Source organism: Rhinopithecus roxellana, chromosome 12, assembly GCF_007565055.1.
Source record: "Rhinopithecus roxellana isolate Shanxi Qingling chromosome 12, ASM756505v1, whole genome shotgun sequence".
Classification (NCBI taxonomy): domain Eukaryota; kingdom Metazoa; phylum Chordata; class Mammalia; order Primates; family Cercopithecidae; genus Rhinopithecus; species Rhinopithecus roxellana.
In genome coordinates this window covers 2,789,292-2,799,595 of record NC_044560.1, presented here as the reverse complement: position 1 = coordinate 2,799,595, position 10,304 = coordinate 2,789,292, and the positions used below count along the sequence as shown (strand labels likewise).

The 10,304-nt window shown below is 52.5% G+C and overlaps 1 protein-coding gene across 2 annotated transcripts in view; it reads left to right on the top strand.

The window, feature by feature from the left end:
* Window positions 1–217: 217 nt before the first annotated feature.
* TNFRSF8 (TNF receptor superfamily member 8) overlaps window positions 218–10,304 on the top strand; it is an 80,848-nt gene continuing 70,761 nt past the window's right edge. The window contains exon 1 of one of the 2 annotated variants that reach the window (XM_010371734.2): window positions 218–576. In XM_010371734.2, coding sequence (XP_010370036.1) covers window positions 514–576 — 63 coding nt within the window. In that variant the 5' untranslated portion in view covers window positions 218–513. The remainder of the gene's footprint in view (window positions 577–10,304) is intronic. The other variant, XM_030913858.1, reaches the window with a different exon arrangement.

The window sequence follows — 10,304 nt, the reverse complement described above, 5'->3', positions numbered from 1 at the left end:
TTGGGGCGGGAGTGGGGGTGGGGGCATGGGGACTCCCTTGGGGCCTCCTAATGTCCTGTGAGTCCCCACCTCCAGGGCCAGAAACTGCCTGCCTCCGGTCCCCCCAAGCCCAGGTGCGGCGGGCAGCACACTCCCTAGAACCAGGACCACTAGTTCGGTCAAATCCGGGGCGGGCCATTCAAACAGCTAAGGGAGGCGTCTCCTAGTGTGCCTTTTCCTGAGTCATCTCTGCACGTGTTTGCCCCTTTTTTTCTTCGCTGCTTGCCGCTAAGTGTTCCTGGAACCAATTTGATACGGGAGAATTAAGGCTGAAACCTCGGAGGAGCAACCACTTTTGAAGTGACTTCGCAGCGTGCGTTAGGTGCGGACTAGGTGGCCGCGGCCGGAGTGTGCGGGAGCCTGAGGTCCACGCGCGTGGCTGAGAACCACCGGGACCGCACGTGGGCGCCGCGCACTTCCCCCTCTTCCCAGGTGGGCGCGGGCAGCCAGCCCACCTCCCGCCCGGCCCCGGGGATGCGCGCCCTCCTCGCCGCGCTGGGACTGCTGTTCCTGGGGGCGCTCCGAGCCTTCCCACAGGTAAGCGGGTGACTGGCGCCTGGGGAGGCGCCGGCGGTCCAAAGCCGGGACCGTGTGGGGTGCGTGGGACGCAAGGGAGGACACTCCTCATTCCGTTCCCTGCCCAGCTGGGGTGAGGGGGCGCGGGTGACAAGCAGGGACACCGGAATATGCAAGCACCCGCAGGTGGGAGGCTGGCTGAAGGGCTAGTAAGGGGCGCCTCCTCCGCAACCCCCGAAGGCTGGGACTGATTCATTCATTCAGTATGAAGTGGACCGAGCGCACTGCCAAACGCGGGAGGCGCTTTTTGTCCCGACTACCTGCTGGCCTGTCGGGGTCCTGGGCAGATCAGGTGAGGCCATGGGGGTCGTGGGCAGGCCAGGTGGACCTCCCTTGGCCATGGGAGGTTGGTCGTCCGCGCTCTACCCTGCTGTGTGCGCGGTCTCCTGTTTGCCCCCTCCCTAAGCTGGTCACTGGCTGAAGGGTCAAGAGAGGGAGGGGGAGTTGGCTGTGCGTGAGAGTGGGGTGAGGGCGCAGGACCACCCGGATTAGCTTCCCTAACCCGCGTCCGGCAAAGCAACGCTGTGGATTGCATTCGCTGGAGCACGTGGTGGGCATTTGCCCCTGGAAGAAGGTCAGTGGTGGGGCTGAAGTCTAAGGTGGGTTGCCTCAGAATTGAGTTTGGGGACTGCTTTAGGAAAACTGAGCGCTTACCAGTGGCCAGCGCCAAATTAATCACTGTGGGGAGAACTCAAAGTAACCAGGTGTGTTTCACTGAGCCCAGGGGCTGCCTGAGAGAGAGGCCCTAAGCTGACCCAGGACCCTGGTGGACCCCTGCTTATGCAGGTGTGAGTGGATGCCTGCTGAATGACACCGAGGGAAAGGAAGGAGCAGGCTGTTGGTCCAGCAGTGGGTCGCAGTTGGGGAGAGGGAGGACCCAGTTCCCCTTTAAGCCTACAGGAAGAGAGGAATCCATGCTATGGATCAGTTCTAGTCATCTGAACCTTAGGCAGTGGGAGGAGAGTGGTGGAGTGGTCTTTAGGCAGGAGGGAGGATCTATGCAGCAAAGGGGACAGCCAGGTGCCCCCTTCCATCTCCCATAGGCAATGTGAGGCGTTGCCCCTTCCCCCCGAGAGGGCAGGGGGGACAAAGCCCTAGCTAGAGATCTCCTGTCCCAGCTCTGCAAGCCCTCACCTGGGGGAAGGTAAGAGTTTGGGGTGCCAAGGTCTTAGGGAGATAAATGAAAGGAAGGGATGGGAGAGGGGCTTGGGGGGCTTTGCTGGTTTGGCGGCTGAAGCTCATGTACTTCCTTTTTGTAGAGTGAAGCCCCCTCCACTTTTTTTTATGTTAGAGATAGGGTCTCACTCTGTTGTCCAGGCTGGAGTGCCATCATAACTCATTGCAGCCTGAACTCCCATACCCACCCCCCCCCTTTTTTTTTTTTTTTTGAGGTGGAGTCTCACTCTTGTTGCCCATGCTGGAGTGCAATGGCTCCATCTCAGCTTGCTGCAACCTCTGTCTCCTGGATTCAAGTGATTCTCCTGCCTCAGCCTCCCACGTAGCTGGGATTACAGGCATGTGCCACCACACCTGGCTAATTTTTGTATTTTTAGTAAAGACGACGTTTTACCATGTTGGTCAGGCTGGTCTTGAACTCCTGACCTCAAGTGATCCTCCCGTCTCAGCCTCCCAAAGTGCTGGGATTACAGGCATGAGCCACCACATCCAGCCTCCCATACTCTTTTTAAAATAAAAATACTATATATTTAATTGCACAAGGAATATGCAAATATATCCTCAAAGCAAAACTATAAACGCTACAGATAAAACCAAGGGTTTTGAAACCTCCTTATCCTGATTCCTTCAAAGATGTAACCACTGTAATTGATTTGGTGTGTTTCCTTTGTAGACCTTTATGAATGCATGTCCATATTTGTATTGTTTTTATAGACATATATAGAGTTTTCCATATACTATACCCTACAGTACATATGGTTCTTCATTTGGCTTTATAATGTCTATGAGGCATCTTGGTGAGCTTTCCATGCTGAAACTTACAGATCCTCTGCCTATCTTTTAAAATGCTATGTGGTCTTTTACCAAATGGGATGTTTCATAGTTTATTTATGTCCTGGATGGATGGGTGCCAAGGTTGCCACCATTATTCTTTCTTTCTTTCTTCACTATTACAGGGCACAGCCCCATATGGATGCTTTTGGAAATAAATGTCTGTGATTCTTTCCTAGACAAGAGACTGAGAAGAGAATACTGAGGTTGCAGGGTGAAAATGCATTCAAATTAAAAGACACCACCAAACTGCCTTCCAGGGTGGCTGGACAATTTACCCTCCTGCTAGCAGGCCAAGAGACTAGCAACTTTCCCACATCCTAACCGACATTTGATCTTATCAGCATTTTAATTTTTCTCAATGTGATTAGTGAAAAGGGTTATATCCTTGTTGCCTTAATTTGCATTTCTCGCCTACCGGGGAAGCTGAGCATCTCTCTGGGCTCAGGCACTAGGTCATTTCTTTGCAGGAGTCAGGGAGTCTTTGTGGAAGGGGCTACCTGCCCAACACAGTACTCCTTTTTACCCCTCAAGCCTTCTCCCACTTCTGTTTTTTTCAGCAAAGGTTCAGGAAGCTCATTATGTAAAAAAAAAAAAAAAAATCCCAAATTAGGGTTTGAATTTCCTTGTGTTTAAAATTCTTTTTTTTTGAGATGAAGTCTCCCTCAGCTGCCCAGGCTGGAGTGCAGTGGCGTGATCTTGGCTCACTGCAGCCACCCTCTCCAGGGTTCAAGCGATTCTACCGTCTCAGCCTCCCGAGCAGCTAGGATTACAGGCACTCGCCATCACGCCTGGCTAATTTTCGGTTTTTAGTAGAGACAGGGTTTCATCATGTCAGTCAGGCTGGTCTTGAACTCCTCCGCCCGCCTCGGCATCCCAAAGTGCTGGGATTACAGGCGTCAGCCACTGCCCCCGGCCTAAATTTTTTTTATTTTTTTAATTTTTTTGGGACTGTCTCACTTTGTCTCCCAGGCTGGAGTGCAGTGGCGCGATCTCAGCTCACTGCAACCTCTGCCTCCTGGGTTCAAGTGATTCTCCTGCCTCAGCCTCCCGAGTGGCTGGGATTATAGGCGTCTGCCACCACACCCAGCTAATTTTTGTATTTTTAGTAGAGATGGGGTTTCGTCATGTTGTTCAGGCTGGTCTCGAGCTTCTGGCCTCAAGTGATCCTCCCGCCTCAGCATCCCAAAATGTTGGAATTACAGGCGTGAGCCACCGTGCCCATCCTGAAATTCTTTTTTCATCACTATTTGATTTTTCCCAAGACTCCATCATTTTTCGCCTGGTATTCTGAGGCAGGAATGCTTTCTTGCTAGCTGTCACCATCTGAGAGTTAGCCTCTGATGCTTCATGTCACTGTCTTGTCCAATTGTGTTTTTTGCAGTCTGACCCAGGGTTAACTGGTGCATATCCGCAGAGAAAAATATTTTACCCCATGGCTCCAACCTTTTCATCCAGGCACCATGGGGTGGGGTTGGGGGGTGGGGGAAGCCCCGGCCTTCCTGCAAACTCAGTAGACTTAGAATTCCCCCAACATCATGTTCCTTGCCAGTGCTAAGGCTAAACAAGCCTTCCTCCCACATCCACGTACCCCCAGTTCCAGCCAGATGTAAGCAGCTTTGTTCTGGGTTAGTGTGCAGGCTGGGACCAGGAAGGTTCTCATGAATGAATCTTAGCTGGGGCCGGGCGCGGTGCCTCACACCTGTAATCCCAGCACTTTGGGAGGCCACGGTGGGCTGGCAGATTACTTCGAGACCAGCCTGGTCAACATGGTGAGACCCCCTCTCTCCTAAAAATACAAAAATTAGCTGGGCATGGTGGCAGGCGCCTGTCATCCCAGCTACTCAGGAGGCTGAGGCAGGAGAATCACTTGAACCCAGAAGGCGGAGGTTGCAGTGAGCCTGCACTCCCGCCTGGGTGACAGTGAGACTGGGTTTCAAAAAAATAAAAATAAAAAATAAAATAAAGGAATTTTAGTTGGGGTAATAGAAAAGCTCTATGTGTGACTCCTCCACCTAGCAATTTAACTTTAAAAGCTTAGCTAGTTACCCCATCGAGTGGAGGGCTAATGGAATTTCAGGGAGTGACGAGAGGGCAGGAGAGATTTTCTGGTTTTGTTTTGCAAAGGGGACATTTCCCGAGCTGCTCAAATCCTGCAGGGAGGCAGGACGAGGAGACCTGGAGAGGAGGGGACCCTGAAGGAGTGGACGGAAGGCCTGGTTTGTCTTAATCAAAGCCCTTCCTGAGGCAGCACTAGCGCTCTGGGGTCAGGCAGTCGTGTTACTCAGCTTGAGAGCAGTGAGTGCCGGAAGGAGGGGCGTTTACTGTAAGTTTCTGCTTCTGCTCCCACTCATATCTGACTTCGACTTGTTTCTTGAGCAGATTGTGATTCATTCTAAGGTTTGCATACTCCCTCATCACCCTTCTTCACATCACGACAATCATCAGAAGGAAAATGGGGCTGAAGGATGACTGTGTCTGGGCCGGAGGAGTCCGGGAGGCTTGAGGGTCCTTGGCAATGACGGTAGATCAGCCCAGCCTTGGCCAGCCTGTCCCGCCAGTGCGCTGACCCTGGGGGTGGCCCATCTGGGATGACGGTCTTCATTTCACAGACAAGGATTCAATGCAGACGCCCAGAGGTAGGGGAGAGTCTTGCCCACAGTTCCAGGACTGGTTGGGGTAGCGCCCACCTAAGCCACAGACGAGACACGCAGAATGTCAAAAAAAAAAAAAAAGAAAAAGGCAGCTCTGGACCACACCAGTTCTCTACTTCTCTCTCTCCCCTCCCAGGTCCGCCCTGGGGATACTGGGGTGGGGGTGGGGGATCTCCTTCCGGTATCTACGGTTGAAAACAACTGGGCATTCTTGTGGCCTTGCTGGTGGGGAGGGACTTTTTATACATGGCTCAGTCTAGTTACTCCCTGCATGCTTAAGTCCTTTGGTGACATTGATGCAAGTGTTCATGCATGCATGCATTCAGCAGATCTGAAATGAGCAGCTGTTCTGGTCAGGCATGGCTCCAGGGACTTTCATTCAGCCTCTGCTTGTATGCCCCCCATGACAGGATGCTTGCTCCGTGCCGAGGCAGCTCACGCCATCCTGGGTTAGCTTTGGCATTTAGACGATCTTCATGATCCACTGAAATCTAGTTTCTTTCTTTTTTCTTTTTTTTTTTTTGAGATGGAGTCTCTCTCTGTCGCCCAGGCTGGAGTGCAGCGGTGTGATCACAGCTCACTGCAACCTCCACTTCCCGGGTTCAAGCAGTTTTCCTGCCTCAGCCTCCCAAGTAGCTGGGACTACAGGCACGTGCCACCATGCCTGGCTAATTTTTTGTATTTTTAGTAGACATGGGGTTTCACCATGCTGGCCAGGCTAGTCTCAAACTCCTGACCTCATGATCCACCCGCCTCAGCCTTTCAAAGTGTTGGGATTATAGGCATGAGCCACTGCGCCCAGCCTTTTTTTTTTTTTTTTTTTTTTTTTTGAGATGGAGTTTCGCTCTTGTTGCCCAGGCTGGAGTGCAATGGTGCCGTCTCGGTTCACTGCAACCTCTGCTTGCCAGGTTCAAGTGATTTTCCTGCCTCAGCCTCCCAAGTAGCTGGGATTACAGGTGCATGCCATCACACACCTGGCTAATTTTTGTATTTTTAGTAGAGTCAGAATTTCACCATGTTAGCCAGACTGGTCTCAAACTCCTGACCTCAGGTGACCCACCCGCCTCAGCCTTCCAAAGTGCTGGGAATACAGGCATGAGCCACTATGCCTTGCCTCTTTGCCCGAAATCCAGTTTTGAAAATGAGTCACCTCCCTGTTCCTCAGAAGTGCCTCTGGCGATGTGAAGACTGTGACCTTGGGTCCCCGGAATCTCTCAACCAGTCACACACCTGTCCTCCAACATTTATTCCTCATGTATCATGAGCTCAAGGCTCCTCATCTGCGTGTTGTCTTCAATTCATTCATTCCACAAACATTTATTGAGCACCTTCTGCATGCCAATGAGTACTCTGGGTGCTGCACGTTCATCCATGCACCGTATAGCCAGGTCTCTGCTCCGTGGAACTGACATTCCACAGGGGTGACAGTCAACAGACTGCTGCTAGTTGCAATGAGAGGATTAGAATCCTGTAGTGTGAGAGAGACGGGCGGCTACCTAAGATGGGGAAAACAGGACTTGCAGAGGGTAACATACACACAGAATGAAAAGAGGGAGGAAGCCAGTGGGAGGTTAGCAGAAGAGCATCCAGGCCCAGGGGGCAAAAGCCCCAAGAGGCTGGAGGAACAGGAAGGAGGCCGGTGTGGCTGGAGGGAAGTGAGTGAAGAGGGGTGGTTAGGAGCAGGTGGCAGGAAAGTTGGTAGATCGTGCAGACCTTTGTGGACTGTGGTCAGGTTTTTGGCAGGGGAGTGATACTGCATGATATATTTCAAGTTCCCTCTGTCTGCTGTGGGGGCGGGGGGTGGGGGTGGAGGGAGCAGGCAGGATGGGAGCAGAAAGCCAGGTCATGTCAGTGATCCAGGGGAGAGGTGAGAAGAGGTGGGAATGTACTTTTTCTTCTTTTCTTCTTTTTTTTTTTTTTTGAGACAGGGTCTTGCTCAGTCACCCAGCCTGGAGTGCAGTGTTGCGATCTCAGCTCGCTGCAAGCTCCGCCTCCCAGGTTCACGCCGTTCTCCCGCCTCAGCCTCCCGAGTAGCTGGGACTACAGGCACCTGCCACCACGCCTGGCTAATTTTGTTTTTGTATTTTTAGTAGAGACGGGGTTTCACTGTCCTAGCCAGGAGGGTCTCCATCTCCTGACCTCGTGATCCGCCTGCCTATGTAGAGACAGGGTCTCGCTATGTTGCCCAGTTTGGTCTCAAACTCCCAGGGCTCAGATGATCCTCCTGCCTCCGCCTCCTATGTGCTGGGATTACAGGCATGAGCCACTGTGCCCAGCTGGAATGTGCTTTCAAGCTAGAATCAAGCAGACCCCGTGGGTGGGTCTGCAGGGAGCGCAGAGGGCAGGAAGGAAATCAGGGATCCCGTCCATATTTGGGAGCTCAGTATCTGGCTGCACGGAGGTGTCATTTTGGGATGTGGAAAAAAACAAGTGAAGGATGGAACAGGTGTTTTGGAGAAAAGTTCTAGTTTGCCCATGCTCAAGTACAAGTAGGGGTTGGGTGTTGAAGTATGGCGCCCTCTATCGAGTCCAAGCCGCTGATACGGATCTCTGGGTACCAGAGTCCACTGTAGACTTCCGGGTGCCACCTGGGTCAGAGACCACTCCCCAGTAGACTCACCTTACTTCTATTAACCTAGCCCAAGACCCCCTTTCTTTGGCCTCCACATTATCCTGTTCATTCATTCCAACCCAAGCATAGGCTCTTTTATTCATCCTGGTTACAGTATATGTTCGTTTTCTTCTGCTGCTATAACAAATTAGCACACATTTGGTGGCTTAGAACAACATGAAGGTATTATCTTATAGCCCTGGTGGTCAAAAGTCTATGACAAGTCTGTAATTCTAGCACTTTGGGAGGCTGAGGTGGGCAGATGCTTGGGGCCAGGAGTTTGAGACCAGCCTGGCCAACATGGCAAAACCCTGTCCCTGCTAAAAATCCAAAAATGAGCTGGGCATGGCGGTGCGTGCCTGTAGTCCCAGCTACTCGGGAGGTTGAGGCACGGTAATTGCTTGAACCTGGGAGGCAGATGTTGCAGTTTGCCGAGATCCCACCACTGCACTCCAGCCTGGGTGACAGAGCAAGATTCTGTCTCAAAAAAAGAAAAAAAGTCTATGATAAGGCAGCAGAGCTATGGTTTTCTTCTGGATATGCTGTGGCAAAATGTTTCCTTGCCTTTTTCCAGCTTCTAGAAGCTGCCTGTGTTCCTTGGCCCCTGGCCCTGCATCACTCTGAACTGTCCTTCCATCCTCACATTTCCTCTCTCTCTCTCTCTTTTTTTTTTTTTTGAGATGACTCGCTCTGTTGCCCAGGCTGGAGTGCAGTGGTGCGATCTTGGCTCACTGCAACCTCCACCTCCTGGGTTCAAGTGATTCTCCTGCCTCAGCCTCCCTAGTAGCTGGAACTACAGGCACCCGCCACCACACCCGGCTAATTTTTGTATTTTTAGTACAGACAGGTTTCACCATTTTAGCCAGGCTGGCCTCGAACTCCTGGCCTCAAGTGATCCACCCGCCTTGGCCTCCCAAAGTGCTGGGATTACAAGCACTTGCCACCATGCCAGCTAATTTTTGTATTTTTACTAGAGACGGGGTTTCACCATGTTGGCCAAGATGGTTTCGAACTCCTGACCTCAAGTAATCCACCGTTTCGGCCTCCCAGAGTGCTGGGATTAGAGGCATGAGCCACCTTTGAGAGTAGGGTATTTGGTTAAAAGTATGAACTTTTTTGTCAGCCTGTCAGGGTAATCCCTTACTTCTGACACTAGCTGGTGACCTTGAGCAAGTTAAGTTACCTCTGTGTGCCTCGGTTTCCCCATCTATAAAATGGGCTAATAACAGTAGCTACCTTGTATTGTAGGGCTGGTGTAAGGATGACAGGAGTTAATATGTGCCAAGGGCTGAGAGCAGCTCCTAGACACAGCAAGTGCTGTGCAAATAAAGGTGAGCCTTATTAGGTGCCTGTTGTATGCTGGGCATTGTGGATACAGCCTTGGAGATGAACCAGTTCCAGTCCTTGCCCTCGATGGGTGGCAGTGTGGGAAGGGGAAGACAGAGGAGAGGGTGGCCAGTACTGTGTCGGGGACTGTCTGGGGCCTGTGGGAGTCCAGAGGAGCCCATCTTCACTTTCACCTGGGTCAGTGGGGGATGGAGGCTCCAGAGTTTGCAGTGACGAGGTTCTGCACCACAGATGGTGCCATTGTCCTCGCCAGCTTTGCCCAGGGCTCTGGAGGCAGCAGAAGGGGTCAGAGGTCAAACAGCACATCAGCGCCCGTGGTTGGGGCGAGCCTGGGGCCTGCTTTGGAAGCCCCGCCCAGCAGGCTCCCCTGGGGTTCTTGGGTCCTCCAGGGAGCTGAGAACTCCTGGAGGCGTCACCCACAGCTTCATTTCAGCAATCAACTTTCTTGACGGCCTGCTGCCTGCCAGGTATGGTTCTGGTCTCAGGGAGTGCACAGGTACTGCGGCCTCCGCACAGTCTCCTGAAATTGTTCCAACCTGCCGAGACCAGGAAACTCCTAAACCCCACTTCACCTTCACCAGCCAGGGCAGGCACTCTTCCTACTCTTGAGTCAGGTGAGGGAGGCCAGGATGCAGCGGCCAGGCCAAGAGTTCTCTCTCTCCAAACGGTATGGGGGGCATGTGCCCCGCCCCTTCCCCACACACAGTCTAGGAGAGGAAGGTGGGCAAGGAAACACAACAGGCTGGACGCAAAGGCTCACGCCTGTATTCCCAGCACTTTGGGAGGCCGAGGCAGGAGGATCTTATGAGCCCAGGAGTTTGAGAACAGCCTGGGCAACAAAAAATCAGCTGGGCATGGTGGTACGCACCTGTGGTCCCAGCACTTCAGGAGGCTGAGGTGAGAGGATCACTTGAGCCCAGGAGGTCAAGGCTGTAGTGAGCTGTGTTCATGATCACAGACTGCACTCCAGCCTAGGTGACCGCGAGGCCCTGTCTTACAAACAAACAAACAAACAAAAAGTAAATACACAAGCCCCTTCTGAGCAAGTGGCCTGAGGCTGGCACAGGAAC